This window comes from Rattus rattus, chromosome 5 (genome assembly GCF_011064425.1).
Source record: "Rattus rattus isolate New Zealand chromosome 5, Rrattus_CSIRO_v1, whole genome shotgun sequence".
Lineage (NCBI taxonomy): Eukaryota > Metazoa > Chordata > Mammalia > Rodentia > Muridae > Rattus > Rattus rattus.
In genome coordinates this window covers 125594123-125619730 of record NC_046158.1, presented here as the reverse complement: position 1 = coordinate 125619730, position 25608 = coordinate 125594123, and the positions used below count along the sequence as shown (strand labels likewise).

The window sequence follows — 25608 nt, the reverse complement described above, 5'->3', positions numbered from 1 at the left end:
TAATTTCAGGCCGAAGACTCAGCAGACGCTGATTAACCAATCCATCTACCATATGTGCAGAAAGAGGCGGCCAGCCTCACTCCCGGCAGGGAAAATTGGCATCCATCTTGGTTCACATGGAGATGTCCTTCTAATCTACAGCCGTGCTGGCGCAGCGAAACTTGCATGGCCTGAAATACCTTTTGCTGGCTTCATGGCGAGCTGCATGTGCATGATAAGAATGTATTATTTATAAGAGCGCTGTTAGTAATGAGCTATTACACTAATGCCTCATTGTGTTGGGGATTTGATTTCAAATGGCATGGATCGCGCATTCTGATGAAAATGAGAGAAACATGTTTTGCCATTAGGAACAAAGATTTCACATCTTCCAGTTCCACAACCTGTTATATCCCCATCTTTCGGGGAGGGTTGTAACAACTTACAAAAGCCCACAATCGGGGACCGGCAGCAGAGCAAGGACGGACGGTGGACAAGTCTGCTCCATTCCTTGGCTTCTTTCAAATGACTGCCTTGAGGTAGACTGTTCTGAAATAACCATTTGTGGGGCAGCCCTGGGCGTGTTGCTGTGCACGTCACTTTATGGTGTGAGAAGGCACTGGCTGCTGTTATCGTTCAGCGGACAGAGTTGTTTCTTGCCATCCAAGTCTTCTCACACTGGCAAACTAAACTGGTGGTTTTTCTCTTCTTATCTGTCCTGTGAGTCTTCATGATGACACAGAGAAAGTTTAGGTCACTGGAAAACCATCCGTGAGCTTGCCTTGTCTTTGCAAAGAGGCCTAGCTCACCGATACGTGTGTGCATTAGCATTTATAACTCCACCCCCAAAGCCCCACAGTCAGGCATCCCTTTCGGGTGACCATATTTCACAACAAGGGTTTTTGTCCTCGCTGTGACCGTTACTGGCTTTGAGCCCTTCTCTTGGTGCCAAGTGCATGGCTAACCTGGCAGGCTCTCTCCTGCCTGCAGGTCAGTGGTGCTTTCTCGGACCACTGCTGCCCGTGTCCTGGATGATGCCAAAACAGACGCTCTGCCCATCTGTCTCTGGGAGCCGCCTTGGCCTCCAACTGCCCTTCCTTGAAATCTCAGCTTGAAGTAAACACCAGATGTCAAAGTACAGTTATGACAAGGAACCTGCAGCAAAGTCACAGCTCAAACCTCGTCCAAAGTAGCAAACAGAACAAAGAAAGTCCTCAGAGCCAACAGTCCTTTAACAAGTCAACGATCTTCTTAACTCAAACCATGCTCTCAGGAATTCTACATGAGCAGCCTGAAACCGTCCTGCACTTGGTTGGGAAGAGGCACATCTGATATACTTTGTCCTCCCACCTCTGGTCCGTAGTGGTGGCTGTCCCAATGCATGGTATAGGTTGGCAAATGCTGACTCAGTATTGGGAAGCAAGGCACAGATGTGTAGTGCTTGCCAACGGTACAATACTGTCGTCATGGTACTTTCAAGCTGCCAACCAAGGTCATCAAACGGGAAGTAGGGAAGAAATAATGTGGGGCATGCTATTAAATATTGAATACTATGCCCACTAGATAAGACAAAAAAATCCCCAAGAGCTACATAACACTGAAAGGAATCCAATTACAGCCTTTAAACATTATTTACTATAATTCCTTACACTGTAATTTTATACAAGTGGCCTTTTTTGTTTGGTTTGGGAGACAGGGTCACATGTAGTCTATAGACTGGCCTTGAACTGGCTATGTAGCCGTGGGTGACCTTGAACTTTTGATCCTCCCGTCTTTGCCTCCCAAGTGCTAGGATTACAGATGTGTGCCACCACGCTGGGTTTATCTTGCAGGAACTGTATCCACTGACCTATATCCCCAGCCTTTATGAGGTTTTGATGATAGCTACGTTTAGCAAGAGCTTGCAAAGTTCCTGAGGATTTCCCAACTAGCTCTCTCAAGCTAAACCAAGTTGGTTCCAACATACCTTTGCTTAGGTACCCCTAAAAAGACATGTCCAGAAAGGTAGATTGGAGGTGTGCTAAAGTAGAAATTTCTGGTTTCTTTAACAACTTGGTTATGTCACATGATGCTTTCCGCACACTGTCATGTGAGAGGGCATGTGATATTTAGAAAGAATATATAAATGGAACTGCACAATGAGAGGATGCACTGTGCTACGCTTAGCTGGTCTTTGCTGGTCTTCATTGATCTTCACTTCATAGAGAAAAATGTACCAAAGAACTTCTAGTGGTATTCCAGCGGATTCTGGCCACTTCCATTGACTCGTGCCATTTCGGAGGAGGCAGTTTATGCTGGATTGTACCACTAATACTAATTCATGTTTGCTGTTTGCTATTGAACTGGACTGCCGATATCCTGACAACCAAGAGTGGAATGGCCCCAAGGAACTACTTCTAAGCAGGTCCACAACACCCTTTCCCTATTAACCTTCTTTTTCGCTACCTCTGGTTGGTGGGTTAGAAGGACGGTTGAAGCCTTTAAAAATCCTAAAGTAGGTTTTGAAAAATAATCTAAGCCCACCGTGTGCATGGAGGGTAGGACCAGTATTTAAGTTCACCCCCAAAACGCTTCAGACACAAGACGTGGCTCTGCTCACAGTGATCTCCACCCAGGCTCCTGTACCCAGGTCCTAACTCTGCCCTTGCCCTTGATTGAAATCTGTGATCTCCTCTCCATGGAACATAAAGGTTCTGGCGTCTGAGGCAGTGCAGGCTTCAGAGGAGACTGGGCTAGACTTCTTCGCCTCCTTAGGGACTCCGACCTCACAGGGTCAGCACCGCCATTTCTAACCTGCAGCTTTGTTTACCTCCATGTTCACACATGGGAAGTTCAAGAAATAGACCAAGGAAAAGGACAAGGTAGAGCTCACTATAGCTGCTGAAGATCACTTCCTCAACTGATCTGGGACTAGGACACTAACATCCTAAATCCTGACCCTTCCTTTCGTCATTAGCCTAAAGCTGACAGAGAAAGCAAGTCTTTGATGGACCAGTAAAAATTTTAAATATATAAAACAATTTAAATTAAAATCTCCAGTATAATTTCTCAGATCCTAGTTTTTAGGGCCAGCAGCTCTCATCTTCAGGGTTACATACCCACAGTGTCTCACTTCATTCCGACCCTTGCCCAGCGTATTTAACTGGGTGAGTGGGTGAGGAGAGCCAGCAACCAGACCACATACCAGATTCATGTGGGGACCCTTAAACATTTAATGATTCAGAGAGTAACAGCACACCCATGCTCTGAACTACTTGGTAAACTGAGGCAGGAGAATGGCTTATGTCTGGGAGTTGGAGTCCAGCTTGAGCAATGATGCTGCTCTGTTTGTGAACTTAGCCTTTAATGACTGAACCATCTCTCCAAACCCAGAGTCTATTTCATATAAGATATAACTCACTTACGAAAGCAAACAAACAAAACACTGGGTCCCTCCCTCAAAAAGTGGATTTGATTGGCCCAGGATTTTGATATAATTCATTTACTACAAGTTAACTTTTTGCAAATATACAATTCAATGTCTTTTAGTATATAATAAAATTGTATAACCATTATATAATTCCATATTTTATTCACCCCCCTACTCATATCCCCTAACTTCTTTCTCTCTATACAAGACTTGCCTAGTCTGGGCTTTTAGAAATGTTATTATACAATATGCAGTCTCTGTGCCTGACTTCTTTCCAGAACGTTTTCAAGTGTGACCACTCTATTCCCTTTTATTTCCTAGTAATATTCCACTATCAGTATTCTATATTTGTTCAGCCATTCATTAACAGATATACAATTGGGCTGTTTTCATCTGTGGGATATTTTAAATAATACCGCCATAGATATTTGTGTGAAAGCCTGGGTGGAAATGTATTCCCTTCTTAGCTCTTCACTTGTTAGCCAGGGTCCCTCCTTTTGGCTTGGATAGGTCCAGAAACTGAGTATTTGGGTTTCCACAAATAAAGTAACTTCTTTCTATAGATTCTCTGTCCCCCCTCCCTGGACCCCACTTACCTGACACTCTTTACCTTATCAGTCCCTGATTACTCCAGCAAAATAGCCAACTTCTGATCAAAAAGAGGAATTTTTCAATATCTTTCCCACTACTTCCAATTCTGAACCCTAAAAGAAGGGACCCCCTGTACTCTACCATGGACTGGAACTCTACTCTGGGCCCTTGCCATGCTGCTGTCTGTCTGCCTATGACAGTAATAACTCTTCAAATAAACAAACAAAGAAACAAACTCCTGTCACCTCCATATGTCCTTAAATTCCAAACCAAAGCTTTCACTATTTACTATTGTTACTGTTATTGTCAGTGTTGGTATAATTGGTATTTTCATTGTGACCACCGTTCTACTAGGGGTGAAAATTATCTCACTGCAGTTTTTGTTGTTGTATTTGGTTTTGTTTTTGAAACAAAATAGCCTGCCTATTTTGGCTTTGTACTTGGGATCCTCCTGTCTCCGTCTTCTGGGTGACAAGGATTACAGATGTGCACCAACATGACTGGGTTCGCTGTGCTTTTGAATTACATTCCCCAAATGCCTAATGAAACTGACACCTTAAGATACCTGAGGACTTCTTTGCATGTACCTGCACCAACTGACGATTTCTCTATCTTTTCCGGGAAGGGTGTCGACCAAATCCTTTGCCCACATCTAATTTAGAGTATTGGCCTCTTCATCACTGTAAGAAGGTGACGGTGACGTGAAGTTGGCAGAGTCTGAATGCCTCCCAGGAGAGTCTCCAGTCACCAAGTCTGTGGAGCCTGATGAGGAGGAAGCCTCAGACTGCTCCTCTTATTGCAGAGAATATTTGATTTCAAGTTTCAAGAAAAGTAATATTCTTTAAGACACCTCACAAGTTTCATCAAATAAGAAATGAGCATATGAAGAATGAAACCCTAAAAATATCACCCAGAAGCGAAATTGCAAATTCCAATCTTTTAATGCTTTTCAATCCACTGGCACAGAAATCTCTTTTTAAGATCAAATTCAAATATCCATTTGGAGGTAAAATAAAACATAATTATGATTCTAATAATGAACAGGATGGGTGGGGAATCCAAGGGCTCTATTCAATTCCCATTTGCTAATTATTATTTTTAAAGGTTTTAATTTTTTAATTTACTATAGTAGAGTTAGAGAGAGAGAGAGAGAGAGAGAGTGTGTGTGTGTGTGTGTGTGTGTGTGTGTGTGTGTGTGTGTGTGAGAGAGATGAGACACATTTGCCAAGATGCACACACAGAGCTCAAAGAGCATCTCCTATGGGGGAGATGGTTCTCCTTCGATCTTTTCATGACTTCCCAGGGTTAAATTCAGATCACTGGACTTACAGGTCAAGTGATCTTATCCTCCAAGCCATCTCACCAGCCTGGGTGTCATATTATATGTAAATATCAAGCCCAAAACTTCATTCAGGCTTTTCCCCATTATTTCTCCTCCTGGCATACCAGCCCTCACTATGGAAGTTGAGCTGTGCAGGTATAGTAGGTAAAGATGCACCCTAGATGTGAATGATACCACTCCAGGGCCAACAGGAAGGTTCTCCAATTCCTTAATATAAAATGCAAATCCCTCATGCAGCAACATCACCCTGCAACTTAGAGAAAAGCAGGCTCCTGCTTCCCCCTGCCAGAACTACTAGGTCAGGAATGCCTGTGTGAGGCCCAGCTCACCCGGGCTTCCTCAGACCCAGGGGGACTTCCCAGCAAGCCCAAGTGTGAGGACCATTGCTTCCGGACTCCATCCTCCTGCTACCTTGTGTATGAAAAGACCCCACCCTTGTGGTCCCATCTTGTTACCAGACACTCCCTAAAACATCTGTCCCTGTTCATTCTCTGCTGCTGGGATGAAACACTGACCAAAAGCAACTTGTGGGAGGAAAGATAAATGGTTGATTTGGCTGATAGGTTATAGCCCATCACGGAGTGGAGCTGAGCCAGGAAGTGAGGCAAATACCACGGAGGAATGCTGCTCACTGGATTGTCTTCTTTCTAACCTTGCTTTTTAGAGAACCCAGGACCACCTGGAATGGGACCTCTCCCATCAATCACCAATCAAGAAAATGCACCAACAGACATGCCCACAGCCAGTCTGATGAAGACAATTCCTCAATTCCGGTTTGTGTCAAGTTTATAAAAAACAAACAAACAAACAAACAAATCAGCATAGTTTCTAATGTACTAAAGTCTCAACTAAAGTCAATTTCTCCCTATGGTCAAGCAGACCTCATGAATTGCAGTTTCAACTCTTAAGAATACTGAAGTGTCAAGTTCAGTGACACAAAGTAGCAGGTGACTCTGCTGTGTTTCAGGATGGCTGGTTTTCGCAGATTCAACATCAAGCACCAACCTCAATGCATTTAGTCCCCAGCTATCAGAATCCTACCAGGCAAATCAGGGAAGGAAGGGCCTCCTCTGGTAGGCAGGAAGCCAAGGTGTGCAGATAAGGGAGGTGTGCCCGTGTGAACATCTCCAGAGTGAGTAGACAATGAAGAGGTGGTTATAACACTCTTGGGTGTCTTACACTAGCAACCTGGGGCCTCCGGTTGGGCTGAACACACTAAGGCCAGCTAGCTTAATCATCTCACCCCTCCATCTCTTGAGGAATGTGGTCCTTGGTATTTCCCAGTTCCAAATCAAAAAAGAAAAAGAAATGTGGGGTTCCTCTTTTGGTCCCCAAAGACCAAAGTAAGAGTAGGGCTGCTGCTCTCCCTTCCTTAAAAAAAGCTAGAAACTCCAAGTGTCATATACATGTTTTAATTTTTGCATTTGTCATTAATTCAACTAAATTTAATCATATATAACATGGATCATGGACAAATACAAATTGAGAGTCTCTCTCTCTCTCTCTCTCTCTCTCTCTCTCTCTCTCTCTCTCTCTCTCTCAAAGAACTCTCCTGCACTGGTGGAAGATGTTACTATTTGGGAAAAGTAATGAAGGGTTAGGGAGCTGTTTCCAATTTAAGTTCTAAAGAGACAGGACACTGAATACAATGGCCTGGACTTTTCCACACAAGACACTGTCTGAGGTCTGCAGATGAGACACTGGGATTGCTAAACTTTGACTACTATACTGTAGTTACAAGCTTTGTAGGGATAACACTTATTATATGGCATGAGTTGGGCATTACACCTACAACTTACTTTCACATGCTTCTAAATAAATATATAAACGTGTCCATGGACGGATGGAGACAGAGGATGGGGGGAGATGAATGACAGACAGACAGACAGACATTAGAGAAAGTAATCAAGAGAGTGATAAAATAAGGAAAAACCTCTAGTATCTAGGGAATTTATACCTGTATGTTTTCTGTGAGTGTGAAATTACATCAAAGCAATTTCAACAAAGTAAAATAAAATCACTTTCCAAGTCAAACAAAATCTTCCTGGCAGCAGAACACTGATATCTAAACTCTGCTCTCTTGATACTGTGGGATGTCCAGAAATCTCCCATATTCATCTCTGTGGGATGCTTTCCCCAATCTCTAGTCAGTATTTTGAGAGACAAGTAAAGTAAAGAGTCCACAGTAGTCTGGTCGCTTCGGATGACCTCACTAAGGGCTAACTCTGGGAAGGATACAGAATCTGTCCTGGCATCACCTAGAAGGGCATGCAGGAGGGCAGGGTATCTAGTCATACTCTGAACCCTGAGACTGTGTACTGGAAAACCTCTTTAGTTGTGGTGTGGCTCTGCCCTAGAACACAACTCTAATCAGAGTGCTGCAGGAGATTTGATCACACTGTGAGACTGTGGACTGGGAAAAAGAAAAAAAAACTTTCTTGGTGTGGTGTGGCTCAGCCCTAGCATACACTTCTAATCCAAGAGTTTCTTGTTTACTGTAAACAAAATTAAATAAAGTCAACCACGGGTCAAGAGGTCAACAAACAACCAGTTGACAGGGAGTGAACATAGGAAAAAAACCATAGAGAGTGAGAGGAAGTCAGGATGGATAGAGATGGACAGGAAGTAGAAAGGAAGGACATTCGGTTGGAAGGGTTACTGGCTTTTGCCTTCTGGGAAGTCCATTGAGGACGAAGGTTAGCTGGGTGCCTTCTCTGCCTCTCTGAGCTAGCAGGTTTTCACTCTAGCATCTGGCTCCTGAGTCTTCATTTGGTAAAATCAGGGATTTTGTTTTAAGAACAGCTGGGCACATCGGCTTCACGGGTACTCAGCACGCCAGGACATCCTAGTTCATTCCTCTCACTATGTCCCCAGGAAGGCCCGTCACCAACCTCACACACCACAGCATGATTGTCTTCATCCTGGGCCTCGATTAGTTCGGCCAAGAAGTATTCGCCGTAAATTTCCTTCAGAGTGCTGTCATAGTGCATAAATATTGGCATCAGATCATCATGGTCTTCTACCCTGTATAACAGAAAGCCTTCAGTTTAAGGTTTGTTCCATCCACGGCATCCCATCAACAGAGCACCTACCATGATCCACCCATTCTAAGTGTCAAAGATACAGCGACATCTCATGAAATGAGCTGACTCAAACTGTCATAAGCAAAAGGATAACGTACTTTAATAGCTTTAAATATCTCAAATAACACTATGTTCCTTGGGATCAGTGTGACAAGTGATGAGGAGGTAAGGAAGGGGGTTGTGTGGGCAGAGGGGTCAGCAAGGCTGGAGAATGGGAGGCTGGGCAGCATCTGCCAGGAACCAAAGGACAGTTAGAACAACAGTTTGAGAATGTGTTCTAAGGATCAGTAGTTCTAGGACATTATCCCACAGTCCCTCTCCTTTTTAATTTTTTAAACATTCAGTGTGTGTGTGTGTGTGTGTGTGTGTGTGTGTGTGTGTGTGCGCAGGTCACAGAACACATGTACACACAAGTTAGAAGACAGCTTGCAGGAGCCGGTCTTTCCATCATACGGGCTCCAGAGTTAGAACTCTGGTCATTAGGCTTGGCAGTGTGTATGCCTTTGACTACTGAACCATCTCACAGGCCCTACGTGCCCTTCTGTGATAGCTCCATACTTCCCATGGGAGAGAAGAGCTGTGAAGGTAATGAAGGCCTGCTCACTATTCTGGAGACAAGTCACCTTGACTTCCATTCCTGGGACATTTTACAGTGAATTACCTTGACCCTACTTAAGGAAGTAGGAACTAGGTCTACTGTCACACAGTGACGTGATCTTGGATTCTATCCCTTCTTTTCAATATACTTTTGAGAGCATTTACTGTTGTATTTTACCTGTCTATGATCCTTTAATACAATGTCCCTGATACTAAAAAAAAAAATTCCAACTTCACGTTATTCCCCCAGTGTGTTCTGACTTAACTATAGACCTTTATTTTCTCTGTACTTTTCATTTATTACTCTGTCATCTCCACCACCCCATTTTATCGTCTAGTGTGTTCTCTTTGAGGCTCATACTAGCCCCGTCTACTGAGGGATCCAGATGTGTCTAAGGCTCAGGGCTTTACTCCATCTTCTCTGCTGCTCTGCTGTGCTACTGGAAGCCACAGGAGGCGGGCAGTGCCTTTCCTGTTCAGATGGGGGAAAGCGATGATACCAGGGATGACGAGATCACTTGCCTGAGACCACAAGGCTGCAGCAGCACCTGGAGACAAGCTTGGGCTGACAAAAGCCCACCTTCCCCAGCTCCAAAGCTCACGATGCCCTTCAAAATGGCATTCTTTGTGGGACCCTTTTTGAAAGCCAGTAGCAAAATGCAAAAAGACTTGAGAGATGTGTCCTTGGCTCAGTGACCAAAGTTCGTCATCCAACCAGATGGGTCACAACTCCTCCCAGCCTTGATACAACCACCCTCCAGTTGGTCATAGCTGACTTCCCCAAATTTGAAGTCAGAAGGAAATCTTCATCCAGACCCCAGGATGAAACTTTTGCCTCTAGCAACACAGACTCAATTGCTGGAATAATTTACTCAGGCATATACATACATAAACTCATATATACATGCACACACACACATATTCCAAGTACCTTGATGAAACTAATATATATATTTTTAAAGACAGCATAAAAGACAGATGGACTACGGATATGAATCGGTCACTTGCCTGGTATGTACAATCCCCATCACCACCTGGGCTACAAAGCAATACTCTCTCAAAACAAAACACCAGCTGAGTGTGGTGATGCACACTTTTCATATCAGCGCTTGGGAGGTAAAGGTCAGCCTGTGAGATCCAGGTCAGCCTGGAATACACAGTGAGACCCTGACTCAAAAACAAAAAACAAAACAAAACAAAACAAAACAAAAACAAAAACAAAAACCCAAAAAACAAAAAACAAACAAACAAACACCAAGTCAAATCTCAGAGCTAAGAAGAGACCTATACCAAACACTAAACAGTCAAGCACCAAAGGGAAAGGCATGTGTAATATCTAGAAGATGAACCCTGGTCAACATAACTTGCAGATTCCCATGAAGAGCTGCCACTGAGGATGTAACTCATCACAAAACAAAACAAAACAGTGAGCAAAAAGCCTGTTCTAGGCGTTCTCCTGGGATGTCACAATTACATAATAAAGGCTCCGGGAAGCACTATGATAAAGAACACTTAACCTTGCTTATGCATTTCTCCAAACTGGCCCACCATACCCTTGATTCCCTAAACTTCCCTCTCCTCCCTGTGGAAGAGGAGATACTGATAATGGCAGAAGGCTGCACTGCTCATTCTCCAGGGGACGCCCATCGTTATCCAAGGTATGGCTAGCTGACAACACTCTGAGAGGCTGGAAGGCAGTGGCTCCTATCTCAGCAGCCAAACTCTTCTTATATTTTACTGTCATCCTGGCTCTTACGTCATGGCCACTGGCAGTCTCATTCCCTCCCACCAGAGCATCAGTGGGATTCCCAGGTTTGAGGCTCGATCGGGGAGCCAAAAGCAAACGCCAACTGTGCGTTTAGAGTAAGGCTGAATGTCAGATGCTACCCTTGACCTTGCCCCCGTATTTCTGAGTTTATAGGATCACTTTGAGAAATACCAGTGGTCACCTTGGCCAGATGTAGTGAAGCCCTGCCACAAATCCATCCAAGGCTTGTTAGGTCTTTTGAAAAGACAAGAGAGGAAAAAAATACAGCGTAGTGCCTAAAGCATGGGCGGGAAAGCCAGCCCACCTTGGCTGGACACTGAATCTGCCACTGGCGACTCTGCTAAAGATGCAGGACTGTCTCTGAACCACAGCCACTATACCACACGAAGATGTTTGAGTGTGTACCATACTGTAATTATTACGCAGATAGGAAGAACCAGTAAGAACCCCTGGAGAACATCCACAGTCAGCAGGCAGAGGAGAGGTTTGTTGGTTTTTTCTTTAGTTCTAAAGGCTGAATCACCACCCTGGTATCCCACTGGCAGGTATAACCAATGCCGCTCCACCAGTGATCTTACAGCTCTGCTTTCCTCATCTCCAGCATTCACTTAACAATGCTTGCGAGCTCCTCGTTCTTTCTGGGTGAGTACAGGGCCCTTGCCTCCACTACATCAACCATCTCAACCATGCGTGAGCTGCTAAATGCACTGGTCTTAGAAAGCCTCCCTGCCCTTTCCAAAGTCCGGCGACTTTCGAGGCTACCTCTACCACTCACCCTCCATCAACACTTCCTTCAGGCTCCTCTTCCAAAAAAACCAACATTGGGGTCATCACTGGATATACAGTGTCTAGTTATTATAGTATTGCTGTATTTTGAGCACAAGTTTTGGGGACATAGGATTCTAGGACAGTTCTGAATCATGGTGCAGCAGAGACAGGCAATGAGGTCCAGGTCCTTACTCTATGCTGACCTTCCCAAGAGACCCCACTGACAGCTCTGAGGGGAAGTGGTTACTAGTCCCAGGGGTTTCCTCTGAAAATCTGAACCTAGAGTACTACACTGATGGCCTCCATAACTTTCTACTTTGCCTTCTGCTGCTCCCTGTTTTACCATGGCAGCCTCTCGCCTGTGAGAGGCCTCCCACCCTCAGCAGAAAAGAACCTAGAACACTCTATTCACTTCCCTCTTAACCTGAAAAAAAAAGGGCTCCTCTCCACAAGAGGTTTTTTTCTGTATAAAGAATCCTTGATGATACTGTTCAGAAAAATAATACTCTAAAAAAAGAAAATAGCCTCTAATTCTTTACCGAAAGTCAAGGTTGTACCAATGCATATTAATGTATGTCATTTTACATGACTGGAAAAACAATTTAATATTCTAGTCATTTTTAAGTGGTATGGTGGTTTGAATGAGAATGGACCCATAGATTCATGTATTTGAATGCTTAGTCATCAGGAGTGGCAATATTTGAGCAGGATTAGGAGGTGTGGCCTTTTTGGAGTAGATGAGTCACTGGGGATTTGGAAGTTGGAAACTGGCATGGAGGAGCAGCTGAGAGAACAAGGAGGCAGATGTTAAGATTCCTCTCTGCACATTTACAGGTTGTTAAGAACATTCTTTTTTTTAATTTTTTTATTACTTTTTTTATTAACTTAAGTATTTCTTATTTACATTTCGAGTGTTATTCCCTTTCCCGGTTTCCGGGCCAACATCCCCCTAACCCCTCTCCCTCCCCCTCTCTATGGGTGTTCCCCTCCCCATCCTCCCCCCATTGCCGCCCTCCCCCCAACAATCACGTTCACTGGGGGTTCAGTCTTAGCAGGACCTAGGGCTTCCCTTACACTGGTACTCTTACTAGGATATTCATTGCTACCTATGAGGTCAGAGTCCAGGGTCAGTCCATGTATAGTCTTTAGGTAGTGGCTTAGTCCCTGGAAGCTCTGGTTGCTTGGCATTGTTGTACATATGGGGTCTCGAGCCCCTTCAAGCTCTTCAAGTTCTTTCTCTGATTCCTTCAACGGGAGTCCTGTTCTCAGTTCAGTGGTTTGCTGCTGGCATTCACCTGTTAAGAACATTCTTAAGGGATGGATACCTACAGGGCTTTGTATGTCTAGGTGGGCAATTAAATATTATTAATTGGATCAGAGGTTATTGTGTGTTCTTTCATGTGGTGATTTAATTGAATTCAAGAGAGTTTGTGGTGGCTGGAGACATTGGGCCACCACAGAATTGGGATGTGTATGTCTAGCACGGCGGCAATCTGCCTTGGGAACTGGATGGGTAGAGAGATTGTTGCCAGGCTCAGAGAGTAGCCATCGGCAGTGTGTTATGGGATGGAGCAAAGCGGGTGAGATGCTTTGCTGACTAAGACTAAGATATCTACCAGATACCTTGGAGCACTATGGTGCCAGATCTAGTGTGGGATAAAATACAGAACTTTTTTAAATTTTACAGCCATGGGTGGTGAACCAACGTGGGCAAGAATCCACATAGTAAGCCTAAGAGTTGAGAGAAAGTTTTATTTTCTAAGTAAGAGGAGGTCAGCACCATGTTGAGTCACATGAACCTTAAACAAAGAAGCACAAACAGGCTTGCAGGTTGTAGGTCCCCTGCTGTGATAAGTAGTGGCAGCTCAGAGAGTTAGAGCTTAAAAGCTGTTCTTTAGAAAGTTGTTTAAAAAGTCTTTCAGGATACTCATATTCCTTCTAATGTGGGCTCCACAGGAATTTTGGGTTAAAATCCTAGTTAGACAAGCTACTTCTTAATGACAGGTTTTATTAGAAGGTGATTAAGTTTGGTTTTAAAAGAAGAAAGTACAGAGATAACCCGAATCACATGGGGATTTTCACCCATGGTTCGGAACTTAGGGAAAATTAGTCACTGACTCCAAGTAGAGAGTTGTGATAGAAGTCTGTAACACCAGGCAGAGTGAATACAGACATATAGTATAGAAGTTATTAATAAATAAAAATCTGAGGCTTTGAATAGAGAGCTTGACAAATTGATATATTTTGGGCTAAAGTCCTGGTTTGATAAGTTGCTTACTTTTTGGTATTAGAATTGATAGAAGGCATTTGTTTTATGAATTACCCCACTAAAGGCCATATGACTCATTGATGCTGGCTAGTGAGGGTTTGTGGTTATTTTTGATATTTACAACAGGAATCTCAGGTTCTCTTAACATGGGCTCCATGGGAATGTTGGGTTAATTTCCTGATATGACAGATTAGAAAAGCCTAACAGGCTCATTGTTTAACACTATTGTTTAGCTTACTTCCTTTTTAAAATTGTTTAATCTTCATAATGGGTGTGACTTTGAGTTTTATGGTTATATTATTCCTCTGAGAGAGTATAAGATACAAGCTTTTCTGGTTACAGACTAAGGAACATTTGGGAAGAAGATTTTTACCTTTATGTTTTTAAAATGAGTGATAGGCTCTGGACACCTTCCAGAGTTATATTGATCAGATTTGATAGAGGGAGGCCACCCGAAGAACTAAATTCAAGAGAATCAAACGAAAAGGTATCTTGATTCTAAACTTTTGTCTTGAGAATTATATTTTCCAGAATTGGATTCCTGATCTCAAGGACTTTCAGCTGGGCCCAGTCCAGACAGGCACATCAGGCTACAACATTGCTCCATTTTACCTACCCCACCCCCCAGGGATATCTCAATACCCATCTACAGCTTGAAGAAGTTATAGAAGAGTCATTGCCCCAATTCCCTGAACTTTTAGGGGGCAGAGAGTGGTTATTCTAAGGTTGTTTTTATGAGGAATTTAGAATTGGTCATAATTTAACAGGGAGGAATTAGATAGATTGAGTTGTACAGCCATAATCGCATTTGGTAACTAAGCTAAAATCATATCTTTACTTTGGTATAGAATTTAATTGTTAAAAAATTTAAAAGTACGAGGTTTAGAGCCAGTCCTTCTATGGATGCCATTACAAACTTCTGAGTTGATTACACATGTGAGTTAAGGGCCAAATAGCAAATTCATGGCTCTGAGTTTGTTAAAGTGCTTTCAAGATAATATAATAAGGTAAGTTAACAGACAACAGTCTAGATTACCTTATATAGATAGATGGTTTTCAAAAATGTCAGAAATCCAGAACATATGAGATTTAAAGTTATTTATCTTTTGTTGAGACATATCTGCTTCTAACAGTTCTCCTTTGTTGGATTTAACAAAGAAATTGAACATCTCTACATTCAGGTGAGGCAATACTTTGTGGCTAGGCAGCCACTGGGCAGAAACTGCCCATTTCATCTACAGACTAATACTGTCCACAAAGGGACACCTTATGCAGAATAGTCAACTGATAATTTTGCCAAGCCAGAATTATCAGCCCTTCAAGATTACTGCATTTCAAAAGTCTGTCATTTGATTTGGGGCCAGAAGGCTAAAGACTTGTACTCACATGTTGCCAACAGAGGACTGTGCTGGTGGAAATTTGTCTCTACAACCTCTCAGTTCGGGGGTTGGGGATTTAGTTCAGTGGTAGAGCGCTTGCCTAGGAAGCACAAGGCCCTGGGTTCGGTCCCCAGCTCCAAAAAAAAGAACCAAAAAAAAAAAAAAAAAAAAAAAAAAAGAAACAACCTCTCAGTTCTGGAAGCCATGTTAGACTTCCTATGTTTATAGATATTTGATCATTCTCAGATTTCTGATGGAATTGAAGAATGATTATAGACTCATAGCCTATCAGGCTGTTTAACTTTGAAAATACATATTTTATTAGATAGTTATTAGACAGTATACAAGCTAACCAGGATATAACAGATTTTAAGTTTTCTTAAGCTGGAATGGATAACTAAATATTCTGTTTAACTGATAAAAAGGTTGGACTGGGTTTAGTTATTTATGCTTTTAATTACAAAATTATAATAGTTGTGATCAGCTTATATTTGAGAGAAAAGTTTTTTTATTAATTAGACAAAAAGGGTGAAATGTAGGCGGATGTCATTATGCAGGTGATGGCAGATACAAGATAGAACAAGGCCTGTCATTGGACAAGAAGGAAGGGTGGGCGGGAGAAAAGTTTTAGAGGAGGAGGAGGAGGAGACTAGAGCAAGAAAGGGAGCAGCTGAGAGAACATGGAGGTGGATGCTAAGATTCCTCTCTGCACATTTACAGGTTGTTATGAACATTCTTAAGGGATGGATGTGTAAGGGCTTTGTATGTCTAGGTGGACAATTATCAATTGGATCAGAAAAAAAAAAAGAAAGAAACTGGCATGGAAATTTCAAAAAGCTCACACCGTGCTCAGTGCTGCTGTTTCTGCCTGTGGCTCTCAGCTACTCTCCAGGTCCATGCCTGCCATGCCTACCACCGTGCTATGCTCCATGATGATAATGGACTAAGCCTCTGAAACTAGAAGCCAGCCCCCAATTAAATGCACTTCATAAGAATCGCCATGGTCGTGGTGTCTCTTCACAGCAATAGAGCAATAACTAAAGCAAGTGGAAGAAGACAGACATCATATAAGAAAGTTATTTGCACAATGAATACAAAATATTACTCAAGGCCAGGAGGCTGAACCAAGAGTCCAAACCAGAACTTGAAATCAGCGCACAGTTCAACCCTCCTCCAAGAAGCTTCTTGTAGTAGATGGCAACTAACACAGAAATGCACAACTGTTCAATGTACAGAGCATAGCTGACATCAGAATGCTCAGCCCCAGACGGAATGTCTACATCATATCCCTTCCCTTGAGGCTCAGGGATCTATGTGCAAGAGGTGTCAGAAACATTGTAAAAGCCAGAGGCGGTAGATGACTTCAAGGGGAGCAGCATTTTCCAGACACAACAAGACAAACAAACGTACAGATCAACTCATACAGATTGTGAGGGCATGCAGTAAAACCTGCACAAAGTTTGCCAGACAAAAATCCTAGCATGGGAGAGGGGAAGTGGGCACAAAGTCCCAGACCTAGCTACACTCAACTGCAGCTGGGCGAGGGAATAGCACCTTTCTTCAGTGAGTGAGACTCAGGAAAGGCGCCACACCCAAGAGTAGTCAGCCAACAGACACTAGACCAAATAGGTGTGGGGTGGGGGAACAAGTTGGGTGAGAGTTGCAGAAGAGGAATGGATATGATCAAAATAGATTATGTGAAATTCTCAAAGAATAAATGAAAACATCTTTTTTAAAGTTTGAGGCTGAATATGGTGGAGTATGACTTTATGCCCAGTACAGGGTAGGGTATGGGGACAGCAGGTAGATGTCTATGAGTTCAAAGCCCCCCTGGTCTACAATAGTGAGTTTCAGGACAGCCAATGCTACATAGTGAATTCCTGTCTCGAAAACAAAACAGAAGAAAATAGAAAAAATAGTTTGAGATGGTGATGGTAACTACGTTAATGTAGTTAATTTGATCATTATATAGTGTGTATTTATAGATGTACTTAATAAAATTATGGCCCCCAATTTTCAAGAGTGTGTTTATCTTTGCATGTTTGTAAATGTTTTATACAGTGAAGAAACATATTCATAATCTTAGACTAAAAAATAATACTTGATATTAAAAACAGGAATAAAGATCTGGAGAGACAGCAAGCCCTACGCCTAGCCATGAACCTTCCACTGCACATTAACAAAGCTGTCCAAAATCAGACCTCAATACCAACTCTCCTGGGAAAAAACAAGAAGTAAACATCCAAGCCTGGAGTTCTGAACACTGTCCCTTAAGCCCTTCTCCAAAATGGATAGAGAGGAACTTGCTCATCATACTAAATGCATTCCTTGGGGTAATCGATAATTTAAGATCTTGCATCACCCTAAGCGCTAATGATAATGGATGACATCAGCCTCAAAGTCTCAGATGGCATTTGACAAAGGCCAGCCTCACAGAAAGAACACCTCGGCTAAGGAGAACCATCCATGCAGTAAGATGTCTAAGAGCCAGCAGTCTAAAGCTGTGGGCACCTGCTAGCGGGGTCAGACGAGAGGACAGCCCCATCTCGCCGTGACAGAGAGTGGCATGCTTACTGGGAACATCCTGCCGTTTGCAGGGTGTACACCATCCCCATGGTGATGACTAATCTGGGGTTATTCACGCCATCAGCACAAAGAAGAATAGAAACAGAGTTCTGAAAAGTAGTGTTTCTTCATACGTTCATCCAGAGTGCTGCTTGGGTGGGGAAGCCGTGTGCTTGTCAGTGCGATTGACTATAAAATATTTTACTTTTAGGAGAACAAAAGCTGTCGCCCTGACAGACTTGTTCTCTTGGGCACTCAAGTATCCAACAGACCTTAAAAACCATGCCAGACAGAAATGGAGCTGAATTCAAGTCTTTCGACCAATAGATACCTCACTTGGCAATTTGCATATCTTTTAAATGTAGGGAGAGGCAACACTAAGAATGCCCTGTGTGGTGGCCCTAACCAGCTTTCTGGAAGACACAGTTATTCATCCTTCACTAAGTCACTTAGCCAGGAGGTACATGGTGGCACCCTAGATCCCAAGAACTCTTCCTAGCAACCTGATCGAGCCTCTTGGTGACAGTTTCTCAGATTGCTTCATGGAGACAGCATCCTGTCTTCTCTGTAGAGCCACCATTCTAGAGGGAAGGCACAGGCTGGCTTCCCTTGAGGCAGAGAGATGTGTGTAACACATGCTGCTAGCAAGGCCACTGTGCAAGTCCTCAGGTGGGAAATACTACCCCAGCACAATGAGGACAGCACAAAGGCAGTCTGCATGTCCAGAATATGTCCCAGACCCCTCTGCTGACCTCAAAGAGTCTACATTTTCCAGCTAGACTTAAAAATATACTACTTAAAAAGGAAGTTGTTGTTACTTTAAATATCATAAATACATTTTATTATACTGTATTTGAAAAATGATAGAGAATCCAATTAGTTCTAAAGAATATAGCTTGCTTTGTCAAATTATGCTTTTATCAAGAACACTGTCTCAACATAGGACAAGGCGACTTAAAAGTTGTTGCCAATTAGATGTTCCTTTTTTATCCACTTGTGGAGGTTGGGAGTGGCGGGGGAGAAGTACCTTTTTCTTTCTAAGATCTCTTGTGCCCTCTAGCGGTCTTCTTACAAAAATTAAATCCACCCTTTAAACGGTCCATGCAAGACCTTTAAAACAGGTGTTTAGAGTCATTTAACTTCTGATCATTGGAAAAATGTGATTTTTTTAAAGTGAGGGGAATTTTAAAATCCAAACTTTCTGTGTGATTAGAAAGACCATGTGTCAGGCCATGTAAGTCCCCGCCGTCCATACTGCTGGGTTCCATGTCCCAATCTTGGCAATGGTTATCTACAGCTCCTGGAGGACTGTTCACCAAACTACATGTCTGGCAGGGGTTTTGGGTGACAAATGCCCAGGGTACAAGAAAGCCCCAGATAAATGCTGTGACTGTTCTACATCTCCTTTTAAGACATGTCCAGATCTTCTTAACTTAGAGCTCAAAACATTAAATCCCTATGAACTGTTTAGAAGTCAAATTGAAAAAAGCATGAGACTATCAGATGTCTCATAAAATTAACTTCTGGGGCTGGAGAGATGGCTCAGCAGTTAAGAGTGCCGGATGCTCTTTCAGGGGACCTTGGTTCAATTCCCAGCACTCATGCTGTTCCTCACAGCTATCTGCAGCTCCAGGCCCCGTGGATCCAATGCCTTCTTCTGGTACCAGGTATATACATGGTGCACGGACATTCAGAGAAAATACCCATGCACACAAATAAATAAAAATAATTTAGAATTATGTTTATTAAGAAGTGAAAGATAGTTTTTTGTTATTTGGGTTTTTTGGTTTGGTTTGGTTTGGTTTGGTTTGATTTGGTCTGGTTTGTTTAACAGCTGTGATTTTCATGGAACTTGATTTGTGGACCAGGCTGGCCTCAAGAAAGGTAGGTTTTAAAAAATAAAAAAAAAAACTTGTTTTAAATGTTTTCTTTTACTTTTTAAAAAGGTTTAAGTTTTACATTTTTATTAATGCAAATTATACATATACTTGTGAGATGTATATAATGATCTGATACAAGTATGCAGCTGTACCAATCAAATTTGAGCACACTTTCATCTCCTTAAACATTTATAGAGCTCCCGATTTCCTCTCTCCTAACGAAGAAAATTTTCATCTATTTGAGCCAATATGATTAAGTGTAGTCATCCTCAAATAGGCAGGATGCCAGGCAGGAAAACTCAAGCTACTTAACAACACAACCAGACAGCACAGAACCCTTCTCTTGGCCTAGTCTCCCCTAAACCACCACTCCAAGACCGTGCCAGCCTTTCTAAGCCGGGAACATCTCATGTCCACCACTGAAGATTAATTAAGCACACTGTGGTTTTTAAAGGTGTGTTCGGTAGCAGCTTTGCTTTGTTTCCAACAATGAAAGACAGGGAAGAGTAACTTCGTTAATTAGTGTCTGAGTAGAAGGGCAGATTACAGCATCATTTTCCACGTGGGTAAATGAAAGAGACAGGGGGAGGGATTATGGCATTAATTCTTTTGGTTCTGAATATGTTGCTAGTTAAATAGCGGAGGGATAATTACATCCCCAAACCCTTCCCTGGTTTAGTGTCTTAAGAACTGTGTTCATCGCCATTAATTATCAGTGCAAGTGGCTACTGATGAAACAGATGTCAAATGTGGGGGAAATAAGAGTAATGTGGTGGCCTAAGAGGCATGCGGCCACGCCCATTCCACCACGCTGTGCAATGTCTTTGTGTTTCTAGCACTCTTACAGAGGTAGAGTTCACACAAAGTTTCAAGATACAGGCAATTTTAGACCGACTAGTCCTAAAACTCCAACCTGTTCATTTTGGATAGGGGGCTTTTTAAAATGTTCCACTTCTATACATTTTTCAGGCAAAAGCATTGTCTGTGCCACAGTCTCCTCCTGAACTAGTGTGCCCTCCTTGTCTCTTTACACTGGGACAACGTCCCTCTTGGGATTTGTTCCTTTGGAATTTTCAGTGTTGTGAACAGCTAGCCATCAAAGGATGGTCAAGACAAGTTATCCAAAGGTTTATTTCTAGCTTTGTGGACCCTGCCCACTAGAAGGCCATAACCCATTCTACGAAGTCTTAAGAGAGGAAAAAGGAAAAAAGAAATGAAAAGGAAGGGACGAGAAGCCAAGAGAGAAATTGAAGCCAAATAGGAACTATTGATGGCTGAAAATGAGGTTTAGTATTGTCAACTTGACAAGATCTAGCATTACTAAGAGACAAGTCTCTGGGCACACCTGTGAGAGATTATCCAGGTTAGGTTAGTCTCTGAACACAGCTGGGGAAGCGTATCTGGATGATATTTTTGGAGGTGGGAAGCCCTGCCCACTGTGGGCAGCACCATTCCCTGAATCCTGGTTTGTATAAACCTAGAGAGCTAGGCAGTAATAGAGTTGGTAGCTGTCTTCTGAAGATACAATGTTACAGTGTAACCACCGCTTCAAGACCCTGTGAGCTAGAATAAACCTTTCCCCTTAATTTGCTTTGTAAACACTTCCTAGGAGCTAGACTGAGGACATCTTTTGTCTTTTCTCCTATTTTCCTATATCCCTTAACAGCAGATAGGATACCAGGGAGTATGTTTACAAAGAAATTACCTTACTAAAAAGTATAAGAGGGCTGGAGAGATGGCTCAGAGGTTAAGATCACTGTCTGCTTTTCCAGAGGTCCTGAGTTCAATTCCCAGAAACCACATGGTAGCTCACAACCATCTGAAATGGGGATCTGATGCCCTCTTCTGGAGTGCCTGAAGACAGCAACAATGTATTCATATACATAAAATAAATAAATCTTTTTTTTTTAAGTATAAGAAATGGATTGTTTTGATGGGCTGCTTCTGTGCATGACACTTTGAGCACTGCATATATAAAACATCTTTTCTAATACAAAAATCTTGGAACATGTAAGTCTTACTATTTCTCTGGAAAACGATAATTCTTGAGATCCAAATGGGTGTACTAACTATATGTAAAAACAAAAACAAAAATAAAAACAAACAACAAGAACTTTGGAGGACCAGCACGGTGGGCAAGAGTGCTTGCTGACAACCTGAGTTCAATCCCTGGTACCCAAAAGGTGAAGGGAGAGAACTGATTCCCACAAAGGTGACCTCCAACCTCTACACATGTGCTATGTAGCATGTAAATTCAGGCACACAAATAAATGTGATAAAACCATTTTTGAAAGAAAAAACTTTTGGAAATGTAACTCCATTTATAGGTTAATTTGTACCCTTACATTCCACCTAATCTCCCCCTAAAGAACTGTCCATACACTCAGTCGTCCATCAGGATAATCTCTAAGCTGGAAATGCCCTTAAATTGAAATGTTTTGCTCATTTAAAATGAAACTTGTAAAATGACACTCATCCACACTAAGCACAACTTAAACCAACAAAATACCATTTTGCTCTAGCAGATTAAAAACTTTTAAAGAACTGAAAATATCCAGGGTCTGGAGATATAGTTCATCAATCATGTGTGCAAACCTTAAGTTTGATCTCTAGCTCAGAAAAATAAAAATAAAAAGAATCTTTTCAAATAATCTAAAGAATCTCTGGGTCTAAAGAAGCAACTGTTGGTTATCATATACACTGACATATTTTGGTTGAACAACTTGAGAACAGCTTTTAAGTCTTAGTATTTCTCATCTACAGATATCCCTCTTTTAGGTACCTATGTTATTGAAAATAAAATACCATGATTAATATTTTCCCATGGTATCTATGTTATAGAAAAACAACTAAACTTCTGTGTCAGTGTACCCTGTTATACCAAATACCTGAGAGGAACAACTTAAAATAGGGAAATGTTTATTCTGACTCTCAGATGTGACTTGGTGGGGAGGCTGTGATGAGCTGTTCAGAACATGAACACCTAGAAACAGAAACGACAGTGCCTGTGCTCACTCTCTGGCTTCCCTTCTATTCCTGACTAGAGGGTGGTGCTGCCCACATTCAGGATGTCTTCACCTTAGTAAATCCTCTCTGCAAATTCCCTCACAAATACAGGCTCCCAGGTACCCATCAACAGGATCAAGGTGACAATCAAAACCAACCATTATCATTTCTGTAAGTAACAAACAGTTAAATGAGTTATGGCCACACAATGGACAAGGCATCACAGAACAGGCAGTCATCAGGAAGAACAAGAAAGAGCCTGATTTAATGGCTTTATTATCTTAAGTTATGTGTGACAATGGGATTGGGTGTGATGTTCTCATATTCATATATATATATATATATATATATGTATATATATACATATATATATGATATATTTCAATCCATTTGCCCCTCAATACCTTCTCTTATCCTCTTCCTGCCGATTGCCTTCCTCTCCCCCATTAAACCCACCTTCTACCTTGTATTTATTTTTTTAATTGATGCCCCAAGGACTTTCACTGGGGTTGTTTCCTGGAGCATGAGTAGACGTCAGTCACAGAAGCATGGGCAATTTCTAGTGGATACTCCTGAAGAAAGCGTAGCTCCCTCCCTCAGTTACCACAACTCCCTCTTGTCTCTCCCAGTCTCACTTTCTGTCTTACCATAGGGAAAGTAGGGCCTCGTAAGCCTCTCACCTCCAGCTACTAGTTAACTATAAAGATGGTGAGCTGCTATATTAAGTGTATAAATGACAGAGCATATAATCACAAACACTGTATAATGTATTCAGTGCCCACAGAAGCTGAGGGATGTATCGGGTCCCCTGGAAGCAGAGTTACAGTTACAAGGTGCCAAGTGGGTGCTGTGAACTAAACCGGGTCCTTTGTGAGAACAGCAAGTCATCTTAATTGCTGAACCATTTCTCCAGTCCTCCCACCCTAGCTACCCCCTGTATATCCGGGCTTTTGTGTAGCCCAGAATCCATGTAGCTTTGACCCAGGATCCTCCTGCTTCTGCTTCCTGGTGCAGGGAGAACACGAACATGCCAACATGCCAGGCTCAGAGGTGATTTCCCCCCAAAAAAAATCTGAATGGGTTCATTGTTCTACGCATAACTAGAGCTTGAATTTGGGATCTTCTACACGGCAAGCAAGCACGATGCCTGCCAGTGTGTTTTGTTTGTGGAGGAGGTATTTCCATTGAATTCTTGGATGCAGAGCAGATATGGTGGGGGGGAAGGTCAAAAGTGCTTGCATCTATGCCTCCCTATGAGTAGTTCTAATCCCTGAATCTGAGAGTATTATTAACTAAGAGAACCTATCCTTCAAATATAGTAAAAATGGCAGGGAAAAACTGAGAGCTTTTAAAGTGAAATTAAGATAAAGGTATAATAACTATTAGATTTCCTAAAATATACTAAAATTTTCATTTATGGGAATTTTCCATTTAAAAAAACAAAATTGCCAATTTGTGAATATGTTATTAATAAAACGGCTTTAAAGAAGCTAACTTCCCGAATGGCTAAGGGTGTCCCTGCCCAGGGGCTCCCTTCCCACCACACATGAAAGAGAAAGCAGCCATACCTGCCTATCTGCCTGGTGACGGCCATTCCAGGGAGTTCCTGCTTCCGCACCTTTGCCCATTCTGCCTCTTTGGTTGAATTGTGATTCATCCCCTTCCGAAACCAACCTCAAGAGGTCACCTTGTTTGTGAAGTCTTTATTTCTTTTATTTTTTCGGGGAGGTATAATAAGATAGAAGAAGGCGCATGATCTTCAGAATACAGATTGATGAGTTTGGACAACTGTACGTGTCCCCCACCCGTGCACTCTCAAGGCCACCTGCCCCTGCACAAGTCCCTCTTGCCCCTCCCAGTCTCACTTTCTGTCGGATTATAGGTGCCACCAACCTGATCTACAGACTAGCTTTACATCCATGTACATTATAAGACTGAGCTAATATATATATATATATTCTCTATCTCCTTTTATTCAGCGCGAATCTTCTTAGATTGATCCATGCAGTCGCTACAGGAGCAGCTCGCTCATTCTGTTCAGTGGAGTAGCATCCATTGCAAGGATTACCACAGTGTGAAATGAGTAAACACTCAGAGGGCCATTCTTAAGTGGGGAGGGCATATGAGGCTCTGTTTATTGCTCTATGTCCTTCCCTCATACAAACTAAATATCCTTATAGTTCATTGCAGACAGGCCCCTCTCCTCCACTTAACTCTCAGCACCTTTGTGATATGTGTGGTGCTGGCATTAACCTCAGGAAACTGCACAAGGTAGGCAAGACTCCAGTGCCTGCAATAAATGATATTCAGTGCTTCCTGGACTGTTATATGTACTCAGAGGTACACTAAGTGCAAGACTTACCGTAGGTCACAACAGTTCTGTGCCACGGAAAACATATTACACTGCTAGCAGAGAGACACGTGGCCCCTGCAGCATCAATTCCTTTTTGCAAATTAGCTCACTGACAAGTGGCAGAATCTAGATCAGAATCTAGATCTAAACTGTCATCGTCACATGCTCTTAAAAATGATGATGGAACACTACACCCTCTTCCTCCACAGAGAAGCTATCATCTGTGTGATGATATACTTAGTTCAAAGCAGGCTACTGTGTCCTCATAATTTTAAGCTAGCGCTCTATTGGGGACATAAAGGATCCTCACTTGGGGACTCAGGTCGCTGAAGTAAGGTGTCCTCTTAGGCTGCCTTGTTAAGAGCACAAATCTCCCACACGTTTTCAGGAAAACCAAGAATGTTAAGCACCCAGGAGTGTCCTTTCAGGGGGACGAGCATATAACCTGTTTCCCCAGAAAGCTGGGAATTGCAGGGGATGAATAGCCTGGTGACCTGTGTTATCTGTTGGGCCAGGCCATATCCAGCTTCTACAACCACAATTAGAGGCGGCTCATCATCTAAATGATGACACTTACAGCCAGAGACTCTTCCAAGCTACCACGACCAGAATGACTAGG

At 42.5% G+C, this 25608-nt stretch overlaps 1 protein-coding gene across 1 annotated transcript in view; it reads right to left on the bottom strand.

Annotated features, from left to right (window-relative positions):
* Positions 1-25608, bottom strand: part of Cfap61 (cilia and flagella associated protein 61) — a 260690-nt gene that overhangs the window by 218962 nt on the left and 16120 nt on the right. Inside the window, exon 6 of the mRNA XM_032904350.1 lies at positions 8213-8345. Coding sequence (XP_032760241.1) covers positions 8213-8345 — 133 coding nt within the window. The remainder of the gene's footprint in view (positions 1-8212; positions 8346-25608) is intronic.